Source organism: Natator depressus, chromosome 2, assembly GCF_965152275.1.
Source record: "Natator depressus isolate rNatDep1 chromosome 2, rNatDep2.hap1, whole genome shotgun sequence".
NCBI classification, from domain to species: domain Eukaryota; kingdom Metazoa; phylum Chordata; order Testudines; family Cheloniidae; genus Natator; species Natator depressus.
In genome coordinates, this window is record NC_134235.1 from 68605179 (window position 1) to 68629947 (window position 24769).

Here is a 24769-nt window from a genome sequence, read left to right on the forward strand (position 1 = left end):
AAATACTGACTCCCTGCCCCAGGGGCACATCTCCCCTGCAGAACTTACATTTCACACTAATGCTGTGCTGTAGCTAACAGCTCCACCTGGGAGATCCCACACCTCCTGTATGAAGCTCAAGGGTGTCTCCCGCCCCGCCTCCCCTTAAATTGCACCCCTGGCACAGCTGGGGTAGAAGGGACAGTGCTGGGTGGCAGATTGGGCTAGCTGCCCTTACCACGTACCCACTGGCTTCAGGCAGGTTACTTGCCATGGCTAGCCTGTGAGGACACTAGCTGCTGCCTGTGCCAGCTATTATTTATGTCTACACAAGCTGGTAATCACGTGCCCAGCTCCAACTGTAGACATACCACTTAGTCCCAATCACGTAGGGTAGCTATGGAGGCCAGCAGAAAAGAGAACTGGTGTCACATGAGGTAATTCTACCTGAGCACGCAAAATGGGGTAGGAGTGGCTGGGGCTTGGACCTCAGACACACACCCACTCTCGTCTCTCTCTCCCCCCCGGCGCCTCACTCACATACCCAGCGGCCCCCTGTGCGTGGGCCTCAGTCCCACAGCCCCCCCCCTCACTGGGCCTCAGTCCTATACCCCATAGCCCCCCAGTCCCACAACCAGCCTCTTGCCACCGCCCCCGGACCTCGCTCACAAGCCCGGCTGCCCCCTCTGCGCGGCGCTCCATTGCACGCGCATGCCACTCTCCCCCCTCAGCTTCTCCGAGCCCGGCCGCCTGCTCTTCAGCATCCTCCGGGACCCCTCCCCTCAGCCTTCTCCTTCCTTCCGGCTCCGCTCTGTCCGGCGCCCGCCTCCTCTCTATGGTTCCCCTCCCGCTCCCGGCTTTCCTTTACCCAGCGTGCACTGCGCCGGAAGAGAGTGACGACAATAACAAACAGCGGCAGCGGCTGCGCCAGGAGGACGGTGGCGGGGCTCGAGCGGTGCCCAGAGTCCCTCAACCGCCTCCCCCGGGTCTGGCGCTTTCCCAGGCCCCCTCAGGGAGCCCCCGACCGCGCTCTGCTGGGTGCGTCCGGAGCCCATGGGCCGGACCCAGCCGCAGTGAGGAGCCGCTGTTGCCGGTCACCGCAGGATGGTGCGCGGGGCCGCCTCGCCGCTGTGGGTGAGTCTCACCCAGGGGGAGCGGGACCCCAGAGCACCCTCCTGACCGCTGAGGGGCGGGGGAGCCAGGCAAGAGCTAGTGGGGGGAGCCTGGCGAGGCCCTGCCCCCGGGGTGGCGGCTCCCCCTCCTCGCAGGCTCGTGGGGCGCGAGGGTGAGTGGCTCACTGGGCTGCGTGGGCCTGTCCCCAGTAGCGCGCCGGCTGACACCCGCTGGGCGCAGCAGAGAAAGAGCAAGTGGGGGTGGAGGTGGGATCCCTCCCCTGCCTCGGGGGGTCACTGTGAAGGTGGACGCGGGGCTGCCCTCAGAGTGACCCGAGGACTAGCGTCTCCTTGGGGAGGGCTGGGGCCGCCCCGTACCTTGGCAGAGGCTGTTTGTAAACAGCGCGCGAGGGAGCGGGGCTGGCCGGGCGGGGCTGTGCTCTGTGTTCCCTTCCCACCGCAATCGGGAAGGGGATTCGCCCTGAAGTTACCACAGGGAATGACTCAGCCTGTCCATGCTTCTGTGCCCGCTTTTGACAACAGTCAAACCCTGTAAGAAGTGTTAGGTCTGCGAGCATGCTGTATCTTCAGTTTCTGCTGTTTTCCAGTTTCTAGGAATCACATGTTATCTACTGCTCTTTTTCACATTGGATTCTCCTTGTCATTACTTCTTAAGAATAATACTTTCAAACTATGAACTACACAGTGTACACTCAAGTTGAATTTTCTTTTTACCTTGGTTAGGGTTCATCTGCTCTTTCTTGTGACTGTTAGTACAAATGATTGGGAACAGATTTTGCAGAGTAATTTATTTTTTAGTTAGTGAGTAGTTGAGCACATTTAAAGTTAAAAAGGAATAATGTCAGATGTACTTTTTTACATTGACAATTGTACAAATTAATCCTATTTCAAAATATGTTAAAGTGCTATATTTTGTAAAACACGTCTTTACATTAGACTTTCTCATAGCACCCTGCTATAAACTCATTGCTAAAATGTAGGATATAGTCATTGCTTATTGCCAGTAAAGGCCCTAATCCCATGAACACTTATGTACACACTGAACTTTACTAATGTAAGTAGTGTACTCTGTTAGTAAAATTAAGCATATGCTTAAGTAATTGCATTATCAGGAGAGACTGAACAGATTACTCTTTACACCAGCAATCTGCTCCTCTTTAATGTAATACAGTTGTTTGTATATTGGATTTTCATACTGATGTCTGACCTGAAAGCACCTTCTCTCCCTGCACTGTGCAGTTATCACATCAAGTGCATTATAGATGTCACCTTTCATATTAATTTAAGCATTTTGATTAAGTAAATTTTCCCTAACAGTTGAGAACTTTGGAAACACTTTTAATGGGAGACTTTAATGAACTATGCTGAGGTGTGAACTTCACTGAAGTGAATGTAGTTACAACACAGATAAATGATATATGTTAAGACTTTAAAATCTGCTCCCAGTGGCAGGTTAGGATGTTTTCCTTGAGGCACGTGTGTGCCTAAATATGCTATTTATGCAGAATGTAAGCATTCATTTAAAAAGCTTTACAATCCTTGCTGCTAACCTTCCAAATATGAATCATTTATAAACTGATTTAGTAAAAAGAAAAGGAGTACTTGTGGCACCTTAGAGACTAACAAATTTATTTGAGCATAAGCTTTCGTGAGCTACGGCTCACTTCATCGGATGAAGTACTCCTTTTCTTTTTGCGAATACAGACTAACATGGTTGCTGCTCTGAAAACTGATTTAGTGTGACTTTCGTCAATCTGTAGACAAACTGTGCCAGTGCATTTCCTGCTTTTCATGTGGCTGCTTGGGAGAAGTAGAGCAGAACCCGGCCATGGAGTTCTTAATAAAGGAGGAGGCGGATCTATAGAAGGTAGCTGAGAAGAGCAGAGTAACAGACACTTCCCTACCACTACACATACTGCACACAGAGCAGCCAGGAAACTTTAAGAGAAGGAAGGGGGGCAGTAAGGAGGCTGGAGAAGGGATAAAAATGCACTTCTTCCTTTCATTAGCTAGAAGTGGGTGGGGGAGCATCACATTTATCTGACAGCTGTCAGCCAGAAGCTGATATGAAAAAAGAATAGCACCCTGGTACTGCCCTCTTCTTTCCCACCAGCACATGTGTAGCAGATGGGCTGGGCTTCTCACCAGGTTATTACCCTTGCTGGTTCAGCCCACCTGCATGTACCAGGTAACAAACCCTGAAGATCAATTAAGAATATTTAATAAATATAGCTCCTTTCTCCCCATCTCACGGTGCATACTGTGTCTTTCTATGTACATCTTCTAGATCATAAGCTTTCCAGGGCAGGGACTGCTCTTGACAAATATATTGTCTGCTCTTAATAACAATGCATAGAAGAGTTAGAGCATAAATCTTTTCAGTTTTCAGTGCTGGTCTGGAGGGGCTGCCTCTCGAGATAAGACTGTTCTGCATGTCAATTCAGTGTTTAGCTTGTTTACTGCAATTGTCATTAAATGGGTAAATTGAGATGTGGACACTTAAAAGTTAAATGAGTGGGTAGTGTTTACTCATACATGTTTCCAAACAGCCATCATATACTCTTGGTTCCTTCCAAATGGTGGTCAGACCTGTGATCTAGAAGTAAAACTGTATTAATAAAATTCAGCTGTTCAAATGAATTTGAAAATGGGCAGGTTGAACTCAGTCTTCTTGGAAATGTGTACATTTTTGTTATACCATTTTGGTTTTCACCTTAGATGAGGGGGTGAGGCATTTTTTCAATGTTATACATATTTAAAACTTTCTTTGGTACATGTTAACACTTTTTTCTGCCAGTCTATGAATAAACTGGAATAGAAAACACTAGAAACACTTTCACTAGAAAACAATATGGGATAGGAATGGAGATTCTTTCCAAAGTTGTTAGATAGTGTTCTTATTTGATTAACTGGATAATTGAGAAGTCTTCCATTATCTTGGAAAAATCAAAGTAAAAACATTTTTCCCCACTGTGAAGTTACTAAGTTTTTAGATAAAATATCAGATGCTTTGAGCACTTTGTGCAAGTCCCCGCTGTTGAAGGCATGTCATGTATTTAAGTTAGTGGTAATTACATATGCTCAAAAAGAACATGCACTAATTAAACAGGAAGGAAATGAGACATTTAGAAGGAGGACAATGCATAGTTTTTCATCCAGTCACCATACTTGGCATAAATGGAAGGTAGCTACATTTATACTTAGTTTTCTAAGTGCTATCTGTAGATTTCAAAACATTTTACTATCCTGGTATCAGGGATGTTGAGGGAAGTTGTGGCAAAGAGGAGTTAAGTGACTTGTCCAAGAGAACATAGGAAGCCAGTGGTAAAGCCAGGATTAGGATGCCGTATCTACTACATTTTGAAGTACATTACACATGTAGATAAGTGCAGTATCACACCATGAGCATATTACGCTAGTCTGACTCTGATCTGCACTGACTACCTGTTGAATTCTGTGTGGAATATGGATCAATACCAGCAACTTTATAAAGTCTTAAATGCCTGAGATCTACTTAGTGAACTGGGCCTCTTTGGTATTTAAAAGGGGAAAAAAATGGTTTGTCCTTGGAAAACATTTTCTGAAGACTTATTGGCTATATTAGAAGTTTATTAGTGTTGTACCTGGCCACACAGTGGAGTAAACAAGATTGTACATGCTTGGAAGATTTCACATTTGGGGAAAAAGCACACAGGTTTAAAACTGTTTAACTTTTATTTGTAATTGCTGGAGGTTATTGTTAAATATGTATGGAGAGGGAATAAATTCATATAATGTGAATTGTTACTACTTTTCCTTGTAATGGGGGAAACCAGTGGAGAGATGAAATATGGACAATGTTTGCCTCATTAGAAATACTCACATTTGTAATTAAGTGTGCAGGAGATCAGAATAGATGATCATGATGGTCCCTTCTGACCTTAAAGTCTATGAGAGTGGGAATTTTTGTGGAAGTATTGAGGACTTCTCTGTTGGGTGAATAGTGATATTATCAGGATGTTTCTCCAGGACAAGCTGCAAGGTGCTTATTTGGATGTGATCTTTTGCACGAACTCTTGGCCACTGTAAGGAGTGGTGGAAGGAATGTAAGGAACAATGGTGCCATAAACTGGAGATTGGATTCTGTTTCCAGAACTTGGGTTTGTTCATGGGTGGCAAGCAGAGATGAGGCAAGATGAGAACTTAAGGCATATAGTAGAATTGAAAATTGTATTCCTGCTTCCTTTGGTTTTTGTTTGTAAATTTAACTCTGTAAAGGAAGGTGTCCGTGGAGAAGAATCCTGGCCTTTGTTTCTTGTTATTCAATGCGTGGCTAATAGTCAATAAGATAAGTTATTTGATAAGGGATGAGGCCTCTCACAGTATATGCATCTGTGTAATGTTGCAGGACTTGTTTCAGTGCATTTGGTGCCTGCTAGGTGAGAATATGGTATACCCAAGATAATTGGATCCAATTCTAAGTGTGTCCATCTTGTATATAAGAGTTCTGAGATGGAGTTAAAATGAGATTGGTTTTAGTGTATCTGTTTCCCCATGGTATAGTGGAGTCTCCATGAAGTGCTGGTGCAATGATAGTACTCATTGACATTTACGTCAGCATAGGTTACTTTCTCTAATTTGAGGTTGAGCACAGCTTTTTATCAGGGCAGGTCCTACTCTCATGATCTACCCTCTAAGTCTAATGTGACCTAAGCATATCTAGAGGACTCTGAGGGACAATACTGTCCCCCTGACAAACCATGTAGTCAGTGGTTTGGAATACTGTACTCAACCATTGATAAAGTGATTCCTAGGTACCATCCTCCCTGGGTTCAGCTTCACAGGTCATCTGCATTTACAGTGAGTCTGCTTTTGGCAAATGAAGCAGATGGGAAGATGGCTAGATCACTAGTGCAGAAGTCTTGAGCTGAAACTGATTGTGAGAGGGCGGGTTTCTTTTGTTGTAAGTCTTAATAGCTTGGGTATGGGAGAGGCAAAAAGAAAGTATAAAGGCCATGATCTGAGGTAGGGTTTTTTGGGCGGTCGGGGTGGTAGGCAGCTTGTAAACTGAGGCTCAATCCAGATAGAATTTAAGTGATGCTGGGTTGATTGGGAGAGCAACTAGGAAATAACACAACTATTGTCTCTTTCCCCTTTGAATGAAGGTGTATGTTTGCCTTTTGTTCAAGTTTGCAGTGTAGGATTCTGGTAGGATTTCCTGGTCCTATTAGATGATCAGTGGAATCCCATTAAATTCTTTTTTATATTTATTTATTTTAATCACAGGAGACATGGGGGTGGGGTCTTGCCGGGCAGGGGGAAGGGTAGGAAACCCTGGGGGTGGTTGGCAAAGCAAGCACACCACAGCAGCAGCTCCAGTCCTGTGGGGCTGGGACTGACACCCTGCTCCAGGCATTGCAACCTGGCACATGGTGTCGCAGTGCCACTCACTCAAATTTGGCCTGTCCACTCCTCCCATCATGACAGAGGGGCAGACAGGCCAAATTTGACTGAGCAGCACTGCAACACTGTACACCAGACCACAACATCTGGAGTGGGGACAGGAGTTGCCACTGTGGTATAAGTTTATCTTGTTTTTATATTATGCTGTTCATGCTTTTCCTTAATGTGGAGCTCTAGTGATCAGATTATCTGTCTTCCTTTTATTTATGCCCATTCTTTTGGGTGCAGTTATTGCAGCTGTCATCCACACCTTTGTCAATTGAGGGTTATGTTACTACAGTGAATTCTATAGAAGACTTTATCTGAAATATATTGGGAAACTTAAATTGTTGCAAAATGCAATAGCCTGATTGTTAGTGGAGTATCCTGCCATTGGCATGGGTTGTGGCTTTGTGATCTTCACGGACTCTGGATTCTGTGTAGAATGCAAGGTTTCTGGTATTGACCTATAAAGCCCTCAATGGTCTTAGACCTACTTGCATACAGGGAGAGGTGGTCTTAGGTCATAGTTCTACAGTTGTGTTAAGTAGAGATGCAGGAGCTGGTATAAAAAAAAAAAAGGTGGGGGAAGGAAGGAGGTTTTGGAGAGTGTTTTCTGAGGGCGCTTTGACTTTGGAACTGGTTTTTTACTCTTCTGAAAAGTGACAGGGTTGGGGTACCCTGTCCAGTGCGGGGTAAGTTTACTCTGTGAATAAGTCCGTTTGACTGTTCTTGGCCTTGGGGCTCTAAGGCCTAGTGGCCAGAGTCAACAGAGTTGCCCCAGCACTTAGGGCTGTAAGGCCTAGAGGCCAGTGGGCTGTCACCTAGGAGGACCTGGGCCTTCCCTTCTCCATTGGGTCTCGGCCCAGGGCCCTAGCAGTGGCTGAGCATTCCACCACCGAGGTAGCAGGACTATAACTAGTCCCCCCCAGGCCACTTCTTACCATGTCTTTGGGAGTCCTCGTTGAGGCATCATCAGGGTCTCCAGGCTTCTAGTGGGTGCCACTAGTCCCTCTCGGGTGTCCGCGTGCACTTGGGCATCTGTCTGGGTTTTGGCACCTCTGGCTTCTGCAATTGGGTTTCAGCTGTTCCTGTGCTGGAGCTAGCAGGGAACATCCTTCCTCCTCAGTAGTCAGCCCAGACTGAGCTGGGCTGCTCTCTTTTTTTATAGAAGTGCTTCACCTTGAGCATGCCCAGTAGAGTTGAGGAGATGTGACTTAGCCTTTCCCTGTCCAGTGCCGGGTGAGTTCACCCCGTCACATGAAAATAATGCAAATGTGGTGATTTTTAGCGTTCTGCAAAGCGATATCTCTTTCTTAGTTTACAGAAGGATGCAGGGAGAAGTTATGACAGGGGCTGATGATTGACGAAGAATATTGTTTGTCTTTAAATTGCTTCTGCCCTTTTTTTTCTTTTTCTTTCTGGTGTGGTTAGATGAAACTCCTGCTGTTATGAGGAGGGAATTTTTGTCGTGTTTTTAAAGGGTGCTTAGTATGAAGCAATAGGTACCATCCTTTATTTTATATAAATTGAAATAAATACATCAAATCAAACTGAAGAAATATGTTTTAAGTAGCAATCAACAAAGTTTAAAGAAACAAATGAAATGAACATTTGATTTCCCGGTCCTTGACTAAAGTATATCAAAGTAAAGGCTTTTATAGTACAGCTAAAATACAAACTTAGCTCAGAAAAGACAATACTATATTCCGATAGCTTATCTCCACAAGAATTTGAGGCAGCTATTCTAGAGTTCAGCATATGAAATTGTCCCTCAGTTCTGTTTGAATTGTTAGTTTTATGAAAGTAATGGTATAACGCTTTATATGCTTACATAATTTGTTTGTTCATGTCATCCAGCACTTATGTAAGGTTTCATTTTGTTTTTCATAGATTATGTATGCACCCTATAGGAGTTTTCATCCACATGGGATGACTTTTCTTGGTATTGATTGTGAAGCATGTCACCTGTCTGCCAGTGGCCCTAAATATTAGGAGGTGGTTCAAGATGAAGTTTCTCCATATTATCCTTTGTGAACATAGTGTTACTACTTTCTCAACTCTTGATATATCTGTTAAATTAGCTGGATGCAGACTTGTTGATTTTAGTGTAATTTATTGACTACCAGAAAAGTAGCTCCTTTGTATACTTTCGGTAAGCTTCAATGTCTTGTGTGAGGCAGAGGCGGGGAAGAGGGGACGGGAAATGTGGCGTACTAATATTAGTATCTTCTTCACTTTTCTCCCACAATGAACTTGATCTTTAAGCAACCTTTTAACTTCCTTCCTGTCTTTTTGGAAGCGACACAGGTCTTGCAGAAATGATATGGCCATGTAAAATTGAGTACAATTTTTTTGTCATCTTTGTCAATTCACTGTGCAGCCAAAACACTTCTGCTCAACTGTGAAACTGTGTGGTTCCTGCCACTGTCTCTGTTGTATTATAGTGTGCAGTCCAATGATATATACTGATCGTGCCATGGATAAATACTTGAGGTGTGGAACACTATACATATACCATCTTAAATTGCCATCCCTATTTATTTTGGAGAAAGAAAAATATTTAAACAGTTCTCCTTTTCTGTCATGGCAACTATTCATCTTGATGATGTTAGTGTACATTTTAAAAATAGATTTTCAGTTAATTAAACCTTGTTTAGGTCTTTAAACTCCTTATATTTGTATATTTCTTTTGTATTGTTAGCTAACATCAGTCCTGAGATACTGTGGAAATGGGTGGTGGGTACCTACATAAAAACATTGATACAATAGAATGAAATGCCTCACTTTTAGGTGGAGGACATTAAGGCCAGTTTTACACTACTGGGTTTCTCCTATTGATGTCAGTCCTCCATTAGACCAACCTAATGACTCCACCTCCACAAGAGGTGTAGCGCATGGGTCAATGTAGTTAGGGTGACGCAGTGTCTGTGTAAACACTGCATTACTTACTGACAGCTCGGGCTGTCAGCCACCCACTTAAATCCTTAGAAGCTCTACTGGTGAGAACACACACCACCGGCAGAAGAAGGGTAGTGTGAACATGAAAAACTACAGTAATTATTGCAGTGGCTGTCGGTCATCCTAACATGGGTGTAGACAAAGCCTAAAAGGCATAATTCCTTGTTATGCTTAATGCTTTACAAAAAAGACAGTTGTAAGTGAACATGAGCTTCTTTATTTTCATATTATTCAAAAAAAATATTGGCACATTTAATGAATTGGAGTACAGATTGCTATTGTGTACAGAAGTCACAATTTCAGTTTTGTTTTACTTAATCTGTATGTCTCCTTAATTTTGTTGTGTTCATTTTTATAGTGTCACAATCTAATTTTCAATCTTCTCTTACATTTGTTATGCTTAATTGCCAGTCTAATCACTGTTCTGCTCATAAACTCAGATTTGTTTGATTATTGTAATAGATAGTTGGATTGGGTACTTCAGATGTGATACATTCTGATTGAAGGGGATTTGTTAATTTAGGGAAGTAAATGGCAATTTTGGTCAAAACAGGGACACTGTCAGCTAAAAATTCTCATTCCAGTTTGAATTTTTTTACCTACTGATGTTCAGTTAACACCAAGGTATACTCTTAAATGGAAGCTATCAGATTTTTTTGTCATATTTATTTTTTTTACTGAATTTGTACTGTCATAGACCAGGACCCCATTGTGCTAAGTGCTTTACAAACACAGAACAAAAATGGCTTACTTTCTGCATTTAACATCACTTTTTATTATCACTTTCGCTGTTTCCCTTGTATAGTTAGTTGCTTTTGATTTTGTGGGTCTTTCACACAGCAACTGTGGAGGAAAATAACATTTTCTAAAAAGGGACAATATGACTATAAAACCAAACCAAAACTTTCCTTGTGAAGAATCAGGGACAAGTGTAGTATCTGCAGCTGAAATTGACTAGATATTGTTGGCAGTGTCCCTGTAATGGATGTCAGTAGCTCCTTAGCTATTTTTAAGCTACGTGAAACTAGATGTACCTTAAAATAAAAATGAAAAAACAATAATAATAATAAAAAAAACACTTGCAAACTTGTGTATGTTTTGAGGTCCAGTGAGGTTCAAGAATACTAAATTCCTTGCATGAATTTTTAGGTGTCTCCATAGATTGCTGCTATCATGCAAGCCAATATGTGTGATAAACTTGAGGTATATGGTATGGAATAATGTACTTCTGTAAAGAGCTGTGGGTGATGCTTAGCTTGATGTGTATACTAAGGGTTCATGAGTCTCCATGGGATTCATACATCCTGATAGTATTTTTAAATCTTGTTCCTTTACTTTCTCTGCCATCTGCAGTGCTTCCATTCTTGGGTAATCAAGTGAAATTTATTAAATATCGTTCTTTGACGTTTTCTGAGGTCTGGGACTTATTATTGCTTAATTTATGTATTTTGTTACAAAAGCTCTTCTATTGACATCTCAATCTGCGACAGTTCCTCAGATTTGTCACCTAAAAAGAATAGCTCACATATGGGAATCCCTCACATCTTCTGCAATGAAGACCAAGGCCAAGAATTCACTTAACTTCTCCACAATGGCAGTATCTTCCTTAAGTGCTCCTTTATCACCTTGGTCGTCCACTGGCCCCTCTGATCATTTGGCAGGCTTCCTGCTTCTAATATACTTAAACTTTTTTTGCTGTTAATTTTTGAGGTTTTGGCTTGTTGCTCTTCACTTTCTTTTTTGGCTTGCCTAATTGTATTTTTACACTTGATTTGCCAGAGTTTATGCTCCTATCTGTGTTCCTCAGTAGGATTTGACTTTCAAATTTTAAAGATGACTTTTTGCTTCTAACCACTCTTTTTTTTACTTTTTTTAGCCGTGGTGGCACTTTCTTGGTCCTCTTACTATGTTTTTCATTTTGGGTATACATTTAATTTGAACCTCTATTATGGTGTTTTTAAAAAGTTTCCATGCAGTTTGCAGGCATTTCACTGTTGTGACTTTTTCACTTAATTTCCGTTTAACTAGCTTCCTCATTTTTGTGTAGTTCCCCTTTCTGAAGTTCATTGCTACCGTGTTGGGCTTCTTTGGTGTCATCCTGTCCTCTCTCCACAAGGCTATTCAATTAAATTATAGTACGGTTGCTATTATCAACCGGTTCAGCTATATTCCACTTCTTGCACCAGATTCTGTGCTCCTTTAAAACTTGGCAGCAAACATGTACTGCTTAATATTTTATTAAATTAATTAAAATGATTGTAATTGTCATAATTTAATATTTTAAAATAGGTTTATTTTAAAAACCCTGTATTTAATTTAAATTAAAAAAAATCTGTTTTTAATAAATTTGTATCCACCCTGAAATGCATAGGCACAAAAGCAGAGTTAGAGTTGCTATGGCAACATCTAACTTTAAATTTAATAAATTTAAATTAAAATCTCAGCCTTAAAGGAGCCCTGACAACTTGAGTTTTAGCTTAAATATATTTTTAAAAAGCTCCTAAAAAGCCTAGAACTAATCAAAATCCAGTTTAAATAGTTGTATTTAAACAGGCTTACTCCCTACAGAATTTGAAATTCAAATTTTGGTGTATTAAGGGCCTCTAGCTCAAAGGTGGGCAAACTACGGCCCGCGGGACCCTCCTGCCCGGCCCCATAGCTCCTGGCCCTGGAGGCTCGTCCCCGGCCCCTCCCTTGCTGTTCCCCCTCCCCTGCAGCCTCAGCGCGCCGCGCCGCCGGTGCAACCCTCTGGGCGGCCGGGCAGCGCTGTTGCAGAGCCGTGGCCTGACCTGGTGCTCTGGGCGGTGCGGTTGTAGCGCCACCAGACACTGGTGCTCCAGGCAGTGTGGTTCGGGGGGGGGGGGGGATTGGATAGAGGTCAGGGGAGTTCAGGGTGTGGTCAGAGATTGGGGGTGTGGATAGGGGTCAGGGCAGTCAGAAGGTGGGGAACAGGGGGGTTGGATGGGGCAGGTGTCCGGGGGTGGGCAGTCAGAAATGAGGGGGAGGGGTTGGATGGGGCGGCAGGAAGCAGTTGGGTGGGGTGTCTGGGGGATGGTCAGGGGACAGGGAGCAAGGGGTGGTAGATGGGGCAGGAGTCCCGGGGGAGCCGTCAGGGGGCGAGAAGCAGGGGGCTCGCATAGGAAGCGGGGGCTGGGCCACGCCTGGTTCTTTGGGGAGACACAGCCTCCCCTAACCAGCCCTCCATACAATTTTGGAAACCCGATGTGGTCCTCTGGCCAAAAAGTTTGCCCGCCCCTGCTCTAGCTTAGATAACAGAGTAAAGAAAACATAAAGTGACACAGTGCATTTCTGAATTTTCACTTTAAATAAACTAAGGTTTTAGGAACATAAAATTCTTAACTTACATTTAATTTTTATGTTTATAATGTCCTGTAAACTGATTATACTCATTGTTTTTTACCATTAGTACATTGGCAGAGGAAGGGGAAGGAAGGATGGATCTAAGTATGAGCATGTTTTGTTTGTTTTTTGTCATGCTTGGATCTGCCCATTCACCTTTCCTGTCTGCAAAGGACCCTTATGGAAATCAACAGGGGATCAGAAACACCATTTTGTTTTTAAAAAGGAAATTTGTACATGATTTTTTAAACGTGCTATAAGAAACTTGAATTATTTGAAATTTATCAACTAAAAAATAAAATCAAATTGGCAGTGCGCCTTTAAAGCTGAACTGTGGAACTCGTATTTGTTTCTCTCCATTATACAGAAGTGCAGTAATCCAGTTTCGACTCATGAGCGTGGAAATGATTTGTAGTCTGAAATGATTGTTCAAGCAAAATCATACAATGGAACATGGAGATTCTGCACCTATAGCACAAATGGAGCAAAAAGTTACTTCGGTACCATTTACATGTTGCATCGAGCTTGGAATGTTATGAAAGCCATAGTGTTATAGCGTTGTTACAGAAGAGTTGGTATTGTATGCCTTTAAGGAGGCTTTTACATCGGCCAGTTTTTATGGATGTAACAGAGGGTTTTGTTGGTTGGGTGCAGTGCTTAATTTTTGCCAGGACTGAGGCCTGGAGGCACCTCTAGGCTTGGCAGTTCATATCCCTGGCACCTCTGGGCTTGGTCCATCAGTTATGAATGTAAAAAAATTGCTTGAGCCCCATCACCTTTTTCATTACAAATTAAGCACTTGTTGGGTGGGTGGTTTTGTTTTGTTTTCAGTAAGCAGTGTTGAGCTAAGTGAATTAACTTTCTAAATGTGCTAAATGAAATTAATAAGCTTTAAAGTACTCTGTGACAAAACAATTAACTGCACCTCATGAATCATCTCTAAAATTAACTCAGCTTTTCAGAGTTGCCACTAACCTGAAAAAAAACCCTGCATCTTGTAATATTTTGAGAAGCTAAACCGATTTAATAATTGGACTTTGACTGCAAATTCACCACACAAAATAGTGAAAACGTTTTGCAGGAGATCTAAATACAACATGGTTAATTTGTGTTTGATTTTTTTTTTCTGTTGTATTGATTTGGGTAGCTTTTTCATTTTTTTTAATCTTTGCATTTTTCTTGTATTCATGTTTTTCTATCATCTGTCTGCTGTAGCAAGTGTTATGTTTAAATAATAGCTTAGCCATTGAGCTGAATGGCATGATTTATACTTATTGTATTTTGTCTGGTAATACAAATTCCTATCTTGTGTCTTAAAGATCTCATTTATAGAACTCCCCTGATCACAAGTTAGGTCGTGACTGTGCTGTGCCTTCAGTATCTGGTCCTAGCCCCTGTTCTGTTTTTGTCTTTCCACTTCATGTTTGTCCCTTCCATTTCTTCCTTTTCTATCTCTCCTTTCTCTCTCTGTCACACCTGTGATATCTCTTCTTGTCACAGGAGTGCCACTGTAAAGGAAAAAGTTAAGCAATCAGCACTAATAGGAAAAGTTGAATTAGATTTTTAAAAACGCTGTTTTTAGTCAAAGAATAAATGGAGACAAATCTGACATCAGGAATCATAACATTCAAAAACCGGTAGGAGAACACTTCAACCTCTCTGGCCACTCAGTAAAAGACTTAAGGGTGGCAATTCTGCAACAGAAAAGCTTCAAAAACAGACTCCAAGGAGAAACTGCTGAGCTTGAATTAATATGCAAACTAGATACCCTTAACTTGGGTTTGAATGGGAGTGGCTGGGTCATTTCACATACTGAATCTATTTCCCCGTGTTAAGTATCCTCACACCTTCCTGTCAACTGTCTAAATGGGCCATCTTGATTATCACTACAAAAGTATTTTTTCTCCTGCTGATAATAGCTCATCTTAATTAATTAGCCTCTTGCAGTTTGTATGCCAACTTCCACCTTCTCTGTGTGTGTGTGTGTGTATCTTCTTACTATATGTTCCATTCTATGCAGCCGATGAAGCGAGCTGTAGCCCACGAAAGCTTATCCTCTAATACATTTGTTAGTCTCTAAGGTCCACAAGTACTCCTGTTCTTTTTGTTTTTAGTCTGTGTAGTGATTTGATTTTTATGTTGTTTTTTTTTTTTTTTTTAACCTGAGTTCCCATTTAAGTATTTTAGGACAATCTAGTGAAGCGTAGTATTGGAAGTGGTGTGAAGAAACACTTACAGTTTATATTTAAAATTTAACTACTGGTTCTCAGTTTCTTAAGGAAATGGGAAAATATTCTAATTTGTGGAAGAATCCCCTGGATATTGAGTTCTCTGCTCCTTCTGTATCTAAACTATAATTTGGTGGTGTGTTTTGTCTCAAGTTTAATTGAGTAGGTCTAGCATATGTAACTAAATTTTTGTTTTTACAGCAATTGACTAATCTTAAATTAGTCTAACTCTTTTTGTAGTTACTGAAAAAGTTTGTTGAAAGTGTAATACTTAAAACAAATATTAAGCAAAATGTCACAAAATTAGAGTAATTAAATGTTTGTAACATAGATACATCAATTTGCTCCTCTGAGGTGCAGCACTGGCAATAAAAACTTCTTCATTGTTCAGTTTTAACCAAACATTCTATGGATATTCCTAATTACATTCTGTATCTTTTGTTTGCAGGTCTTTTACTCTCATTTTGAACACTCATTCCATTCTGTTGCCAAAATCAACTGAAGCAAATGTGCACCTTATTATCCTGTGTTTTAAAGAAGGTGGTAGCTCTGTATAGCTCCTGAAGGTAATCCTTTTTTCCCTTGAAGTTGTAACTTTTTTTTAAGTTAAGTCTACTACATGGTGATGTGTGACAGTTATCCTATAGATTGGCTTATGTTTGGTTTGATCTTGGCAATGATTTTGGTTTTTTGTAAATGTAAAAAATGGCAATACTAGCTTCATCATTAAGGATTATGAAAGAATTCTGAGGATTAATTAGCCCCTGTGTACAGGGGCAGCACAAAGCTTTTGGCCCACTTACCAAGTGAGTGCCACTTAAATCTGCAAAATAGGACTTTTTTTTCCACAAGCGTTGAAGAAGCCTTGTTCCAGCCCTCTGCATAGGGATGAATTTCATCCTGAGAGAATAGATGATGATTAGCACCATTAGCTTTTTCCATACCGAAACACCAGAGGATAACAAATCATACTTAATTCCTGCTGAGCTTTGTTTGACTGTTTTGTCTAGCAAGTTTGTGTGATTTATAGAAACAGTTTTATATTTTTCATCACTGAGATTCAAGTATGGTTATGTATGGTTATCACTTATTGTGATAATTTGTTTATGGACACTGATTTATAATTAAGATGCATCCGATGAAGTGAGCTGTAGCTCATGAAAGCTTATGCTCAAATAAATTGGTTAGTCTCTAAGGTGCCACAAGTACTCCTTTTCTTTTTACGAATACAGACTAACACGGCTGCTACTAAACCTATAATTAAGTTGTATTTTTAAGATTTGGAATTATAGCAATGATTGCTAGTCCATTCTTCAGAATCCACCAGATCATTCCACAGTCTAACAGTTTTGTTGAGACTGTACTTCTCTCTCACCAGTGTAAATTAGCACTAAATTCAATGTTTTACCTGGGATTAAATTAGTGGAAGTAAGAGGAGAATTGGGTGCACTGTACATAACACTGTTGTGTTGCTTTCTACCTAAAAACAATGTTTTAGTCTCTGAACCCCAGAGGTTTGTGTATTTGACGAGTTTGTGTATTTCCTATAACGTATGTTTGAAAAGGTGGGGAGAGAGCACAGCTCCAGAATTTAGAAGGGAAGATTTTTCTGAACTTTTCTGGAGCTAGTCTTTTGAGTTGGTAGCTATTTTATTTGCCCATTTGTCTCCCCCGCCCTCCATTTCAATTTCTGTTTAGTCTGGTGCCTTTCCCACACTTCCATTTTTGTTTGGCTCCTTCTGCCCCTTGTATTTTGTTGTCAGTGTCTGTATACAAAGGAAAGTGCATTTTGGTTTGGAATAACCTGAAATTTGAATTTAAATCAATAGTTATACTGCCATATCCCTCTGTTTGGACACACTTATTCTAATATAATAGTGGCTTTTTTAGGTTTAGCTTATGTCACTTGGAAAAGAATTTAAGCTAAACTGAAAAAAGCCATTACTATGCTGCAATAAGTATGTCCAAATGGGGTTACATATTCTTATAACTAGTAAAATTCTTCCAAGTAGACAAGACCTAACTTTCCAGAATTCCTCCAGCAGCAGAAGAGCTTTTTTTCAGTGTGTTTGAAATACATTTTGAAATTTCTCCTACAGCTGTTTAATGGCTCAGAATTGCTACTAATTTGGAAGAGGTTGCTCACAAGCTTTCAGTTTTGTCAAATTCTGCTTCTCCAGGGCCAAACACAAGCATGCAACTGAAGACAGGAGAAGAAAGAGGGAAAGAGTGCTCATTTTTGTTTAGATAGTGGGGTAGTAGTAATTGTTTTCGGCTCTGACAAAATTTGTCTCTCCTTTCTCAAGCAGGGAGGATCTCTGATTTCTCTGAGTGTATCTATGGTAGCAAAATTCATACCCTTAATTCCTCACTAGTGCAAGATTGGATAACGTGGTAGTAAAAATGATTGAGCCTTTTGTATACTAATGCTTCCATCTGCCTTGGTGGAAAATTATGGGCCTGAATTTTGGCAGTGTATCTGGACAAGAGTGAGGTCAGAAAGATGGCATCAGAACACGAGGACCCCTTCTCAGATGGCAGACTTCACCTCTTTCCTACTGTCAGATATAGTAGGTACAGCATCTGGTAAGCAGACTAGTGCAGGGATCTGGGGCTATTAACCTATGTTGTCAGACTTGAAAAATGCCATGTGCCATAGTCCAGTAGAATGGTAACACCCATTAGAACCTAATTCAGAATGGAGGCGGGGGGGCGGGAAGAAGAAAAGGAATAGATATTGAACTCACTAAATTAAATAACCACGCTTCCTCTTCAGAATATTCTTAGGTTTTTATAATTGTTGAGTCTTTGGAAAGACCCAGGATTCAATAGCAGTCATTTCTAGTAGTTGTCTTTAACTCAAACACTCTTAGTCTGTAAACAGAACAACCTTGAGACAGTTTAGGAAGATAACAAATCCAGCTTTCAAAAACAAAAGTTTCCAGCGTGTATTTGGTTCTTGTTAGTATTGCTTTGCTTGTGTGTTTAAGCCTTTTTTCAGCATTGAAGGGGAGGTATTTAATTGTCCATAGGCTTTAAACACATGAATCTCTTTCCTGTAGGTAGGTCAGATCAGAGTGGTCACATTGTGCCAACTAAGTGCACTATTTTCCTCTTAAAGAACAGGAGATACCTTTTGCTTTGCATGAGGTAGACATTGAAGGGTGCGAGAAACGACTTATTAGAACAAAACAAACCTCCATAAACTGCTGCTTTTCTGATGCATAGGGCCAGTACACTAGATGCTATGTTGGATTATGTGCCTGACTTAGTTTAACTGCTGTAAAAGGAGAGTGGTGTGATTGCAGTGTGGATATGCACACCCACTGATTTAGTACTCGGAGGTGATGCTGTGGATCGAAATGTTTCCCTTCAGCTGAGTGTTCCTCAGTCTGAAAAGTTGAGAGGAGACGTGTTCCCCCTTGTACAAGGCAGAGAAAAAGAAACAGCATGGAAGTTCAAATGGCATAAATCCCTTGTGTTCTGTATCCATGTTGCAAGTGTGGTCTTCTGGCGTCACATAAAGTGGTGTGCAGCTGCTCAAAAGCAAATTCTTATTTTTTGTATTACTGTAGTGCCTAAAAGCCCTAGTTGTGGACCGGGATCCCATTGTGCTGGTGGTTGTACAGACACAGAACAAAAAGATAGTCCCTGCCCCAAAGAGCTTGCCTTCTCTTAGATAGTAGGTTGCTGCTTCTCCAACTCTAAGCATCTAATTTTTCAATGGCTGTGTTTGGTCAGGGAAGCATGGGTTGAGTCTATGGGAAAACCCAGGATTCTATTGCAGTGGACATATTCCCACTCTAATACTTCTGGGGGAATTGTGTGTGCGTATTTCATGAGCTATGCATATTTTTAATTTTTTGTGCAGAAAAAAGCTTTTGCCGGAAAGTTGCTGTAGTTCTACCTTTTGCGGTAGTGCAGAGACACATGGGGACGGGGCAGAGGTGCCTGACTGAATGGGAGAGGCTAAGGGTCAGCCAGGGTCTGCATGGGGAAAGCTGCCTAACAATCCCTCCCCGCCCCCCCCCAAAAAATCCTGTTCTATACTTTTCCCATCCATATCCAACAACCCTCCGAGTTCACACCCAGACTCCTTCCCAGCAATTACTTCCCTCTCCTTCAGGTCCTCCATTATCCCTGACTCCCCCAAGCCTTTGCACTGCTTCTGAGGGGTGCAGGAAGTATGATTCTGTATCGTAGTTTAATTGAATTATTATCTCACAGTTCTGTATTAATATGCCTAGTAAGGAATCTATTTGTCAAAAAACATTTCCTGAATCTTTTTTGTTGTCCGTATTGGTACGGGCATACTTGCTGACAGGTATTTTGAAATAAATGACCAAAAATAATTGAAACTGGTGACAAATAAACTAGTCAGAATTTTGCAGACTTTTAAAATATTGTGCACATAATTTTTAATTTTTTGTTGCAGAATTTGTAATATTCTGGCACAGAATTCCCACCAGGAGTAACTCTAAGTAGCATTTAGCCTTCTAGTGGGTAGAGGAGTGAGAAGGGGGACCAGTATAGATGGAAAGGTAAAACGAAAGAAAAACAAGAACAGACAATAGACCAGGAGGGAGAGGGGTCATTATAAAGGACAAAAGGTGCCAATTATAGGTATGTCCACACAGCAAAAATTGTGCCTGGGTTAACCTACTCTTGTATTGTATTGAATCTTGCTAGTACGGGTAATGGTAATAGGCTAATGAGCTGAGTACATACTCAGTGTGTGTGCCAGGCTTGTATGACTCACTCATACTTCCTTACTGTTTCAGAGTAACAGCCGTGTTAGTCTGTATTCGCAAAAAGAAAAGGAGTACTTGTGGCACCTTAGAGACTAACCAATTTGGTTAAATAAATTGGTTAGTCTCTAAGGTGCCACAAGTACTCCTTTTCTTTTTCCTTACTGTTGTTACTGCTGTTATGTTTTGACTCAAGCTAGCTCAGGTAGGCAAGCCTGTGCACAGCTTTTGCTGTGTAGACATACCCTATATCAGCTCATACTGCTGGGGTACTGGGGAGGGAACTTGGGGACACCAGTCAGCCAATCCATTGTAAGATGAACACCAACAAAAATAAGAGTGGTAACTACGTCCGTGACCTTTTCTGTCCATATATTTAAAATGGATTTTAAATCAAACAAATTCTGACTGACAAAAACTGGGGACAAAGATAAAGCCCTTCAAAAGGTTGGTAGCTAGTCCAAGTTTGTTGTTAAGGATTTTGTGTGGTGAAAGAGGACATGATTAAAACACATAGTAGATGATAAATTACAAATATACATACTAGAGATGTAAGCAAATATTGGTTTGTGTGACGTACTTTTATGTTCATTATACAATAATTGTATAGTTTTATTTCCTACTACTGAAACAAATAGCCACAAAATAGTCCTGAATAATAAATGGCAATACCTGACAATGCCTCACCATCTACTGGAGATGATTTGGAAGCAATTACATCAGTTGTACTGACTGGAATAACCCATCATGGGCCCTTCCAGTATGTTCTCAGTTGAAAGATTTAAGATCTAATAAGCTGCTTTTGTGGTTTAGCTACCTTCCTAGCTTTTTCTTTAAAAAGTGAGTTAACTGTAAGTGATATGCTGTGCTTCGGTTTCTTTGCAGTTTCTAAATGATACTCCCAAAGTGGAAGGTATAAACTTCAGGAACACAAAGAAATCATCATGAAGTTATATGTATTTGTGGTCAACACTGGAACTACCCTCACCTTTGACACAGAACTTGCGGTACAGAAGTAAGAAAATGAGTGAACTGCTGTGTGTTTTTTCTTTAACATAAAGTGTGTGTGTGTGTGTGTGTGTGTGTGTGTGTACGCACGCTAGACAGAATACTGAAATTATCCACCATATGTGTAAGCAGCAACATTACAGTCTCTGCAACTAGTACTCATTTTAATTATCAACTACCAGCAAAATCTACCTGTTTCTATGAATGTGGAGCCATACAATTTTTAATATTCATATGCAGTTGTAGCCAAAATGTACTATTCCGCATAGTCACTAACTGATATACAGTGCATTACTGTTATACATAAAATGTCATTCTTTTGATCTGAAGCAGCCAGGAATTTACTAGTATTTAAAATGATAAAACAAAACTAAAATAAAATTTCTAATTTGCTCTGAAGTATTTTCTTAATCATTGAGGAAATATGCCCAGAAAGGGAAAAGGGAAACTGTGGAAGAAAGATGCCTGATGTGGTGTTTGTGGCATAGTGTAGCATCAGGAAGAAAAAATAAAAGGCTGCCGGGATGGTGCACATAACAGGCAACAGTGCCTTGCTGACATAAGCTTTTGTGTCTGGCTACATTTGGAATATTGTCTTCAGTATGGATTTCTAATGTAGTGTTATATTAGACAATCCATACTGAAGACAATATTCTTGACATGTTCCAATGCAACATCGTGATTTGACTGTATATTTCCTGCTGCAGTTAAAATGTAATTTTCTAAAGCGTTCTAGCATTTACTGGATGTATAATGGACCAGTCAATACAAGGTGGTAAAAATACACAAAATATTAAAAACAAAAAAAATCCTGTAGTTGAAACTCCTTCCAGATGTCATGGTATCCTTTTACAATGAGGGGGAGGGGACCCCAGTTACTAAGAAGTGACAGTTAGTAATAGGTATTCAGTTATTAGAAATGTATTTAGTTGGGTTTGTGTTGACCAGGAGAACCACATGGTAAATTCCCTGCTGGGTGCAAAGGTTGTGGATCTCTTAAGACATCTAGACAGACTTACATGCCGTGCTGGGGAGAAGCCAGAGGAGCTGGTGGTCGTGGTAGATGTAGGTACCAGTGACAGGATCTCCATGGTAGCATTCTCTGAAATGCTTCCAGTTCCATACGCAGGACCAGGTACACAGGCAGAACTGTGGGGTCTCAATGCATGGATAGTGTGGGAAGGGTTTTATGTTTGTTAGGAAAGAAGGAACCTATCCAGTAACTCCTCACTTAACGTCATCCCAGTTACCATTGTTTCCTTGTTACGCTGCTGATCAATTAGAGAATATACTCGTTTAAAGTTGCACAGTGCTGCCTTATAACTGCTGTGAGGCAGCCACCTGCTTTGTCCACTGCTTGCAGAAAGAGCAGCCCTTTGGAGCTAGCTGGTGGGGGCTTGGAACCATGGTGGACCAGCAGCCCCCTATCAGCTCCCCTAAATTCCCTGCACTGCAGCCACCCAGCAGGCTATCAATGGCTGGGCAGTTCAGGTGTCCCTCCCCCCACTGCCGTGTGCTGCTCGTGCCCTCTGCCTTGGAGCTGCTCCTGGAAGCCTCCTGCTTGGTGTGCAGAGGGATGGGGGGGGGGAATAGGGGTGCTAATGTCAGGGTGTCCCCCTCCCCCTGCTCCTGCACTCTATCTCCACAGAGCGGGGGAGGCATGACAGGGCTCAGGATGGAGGGAGCTTGCTGGCAGCAGCGCCTGTCTCAACTTGCTGATCTACTTAAAAAGGCAGTGTACTTAGAGTGGGGTCAGCATACTTAAAGGGGCAAAGCACAAGTCACACACACACGCGCACGGTGTGTGTCTCTGTCTCTCTCTGCCATGCTCTGTCTCCTCTCTCCATTCCTGCTGCCTTGTAGTGTGAAGCTACATTAACAACAATGTGTTAACCCTTGAGGGTTCAGCGAAGTGCTAGTTCATCATTTAGCAATAAGGCATTCCCTGGGAAATATCCCACCCTCTTCCACCCTCTGACTCCACCACCTCAACCAAGCTTCACAATCATCATTGCTGTGTACAGTATTAAATCGTTTAACACTTACGCTGTGTGTGTGTGTGTGTGTGTGTATGTATATTTATTTATTTATTTATTTATTTATTTTTTGTCTGGTGAAAAAAAAATTACCCCCCCCCCACCCCACTTTACATTAATTCTTATGGGGAAATTAGATTCACTTAACATTGTTTCACTTAAAATAGCAGTTTTCAGGAACATAACTACAACGTTAAGCTAGGAGCTACTGTACAAGAAGGATGGGTTGTACCTAAACCAAAGCAGAACCAGATTGCTGGCATGTAAAATTAAAAATGTTGTAGAGGAGTTTTTAAACTAAGGTCTGGGGGAAAGCCAACAGTTGTGGAGGAGCTCACAGTTCGGACAGACACGTCTCTTGGGGGAGGGGGAGGGGGGGAATCTGTTAATGGATATTCTCTATACCCTAGTAAAGAGGCGAGGATAGAAGTTGATAAAGTACAGGTAGGAGCTGAAGAGAAACAGTCAAATGGAAAAGTCGCATTCATTTATTCTGTGATAAGTCCCAAAAATATCTGTAACTGTAATATGTCTGTCAGAGACAGCAGAGCACCAGTCACGTGAAGGAAGATAGCTAATATTGACAAATTTTATAAGTGCTTCTATATAAGTGCACAAAGTCTAAATGTTAAGATGGATGAAATTCAGTGCCTGGTATTAATTGAGGATATTGATATAATAACCATCACAGAAACTTGGTGGAACTGTGATAATCAGTAGGACATGATAACACCAGAATACAAAATCTATAGGAATGACCAAGTAGATCGTATTGGTGAGAGAATGGCACTATATGTGAAAGAAAGCATAGAATCAAATGTAATATTAAATCAGTCAGACTGTACCATAGAATCTTTATGGATAGAAATTCCATGCTTGAAGAATAAGAGTCTAACAGTAGGAATATATTACTGACCATCTGACCACTATGGTGATTATGAAATGCTCAGGGAGATTAGAGAGTATATCAAAAATAGAAAACTCGATAATAATGGGGGATTTCAACTATCCCCATATAGACTGGGTATATGTCACTTCAGAACGGGATGCAGAAGTAAAATTTCTAGATAGCATTAATGACTGCTTCTTTGAGCAGCTGGTCCTGGAAGCCACAAGGGGGGGATGCAGTTCTTGATTTAGTCCGAAGTAGCACACAGGATCTGGTCAAGAGGTGATGACAGCTGAACGCTTGGTAATAGTGACCATAATGTAATGCAATTTAACATCCTTGTCGGAGGGAAGGTACCAAAGAAGCCCATCGCAGTAGCATTTAACTTCAGAAAAGGGGAACTGCACAAAAATGAGTAGATTAGTTAAATGGAAATGAAAAGGAACAGTCACAGGAGTGACATACCAGCAAGCTGCATGCAAACTTTTTTTTAAAAACACCATTATAGAGGCTCAAGCTATATGTATATCTCAAATTTAAAAAAAAAAAGGGGGGGGGCAGAGAGAAGGATCAAAAAATGCCACCATGGCTAAACAGAGTGAAAGAGGGAGTTAGAGATAAAAAGACATTCTTTAAAATTGGAAATCAGATCCTACTGAGGAAGATAGAAAGGAGCATAGACTCTGGCAAGTCAAGAGTAAAAGTAAAATCAGGCAAGCCAAACAAGAATTTGAAGAGTAACTGGCAAGAGACACAAAAACTAAGAGAATTTTTTTTTTTTTTTTTTTTTTACATACGTCAGAAGCAGGAAGCCTGCTAAATCATCAGTGGGGCCACTGGACAATTGAGGTTCTAACGGAGCAGTAAAGGAAGATAAGGTCATTGCGGAGAACCTCAGTTAATTCTTACATCAATCTTTATAGCAGATTCATTCCCACACCTGAGCTATTGTTTCTGGGTGACAAAGCTGAAGAACTGTCCCAAACTGAGGAGTCAATAGAGGTGG

General features: G+C 41.2%; 1 protein-coding gene across 2 annotated transcripts in view; it reads left to right on the top strand.

Moving 5' to 3' along the window:
• The first annotated feature begins 981 nt into the window (after nucleotides 1-981).
• Nucleotides 982-24769, top strand: part of RB1CC1 (RB1 inducible coiled-coil 1) — a 158558-nt gene continuing 134770 nt past the window's right edge. For both annotated transcript variants that reach the window (XM_074944388.1, XM_074944389.1), the window contains exons 1-3: nucleotides 982-1113; nucleotides 15531-15648; nucleotides 20716-20845. In XM_074944388.1, the coding sequence (XP_074800489.1) occupies nucleotides 20775-20845 (71 nt within the window). In that variant the 5' untranslated portion in view covers nucleotides 982-1113; nucleotides 15531-15648; nucleotides 20716-20774. The remainder of the gene's footprint in view (nucleotides 1114-15530; nucleotides 15649-20715; nucleotides 20846-24769) is intronic.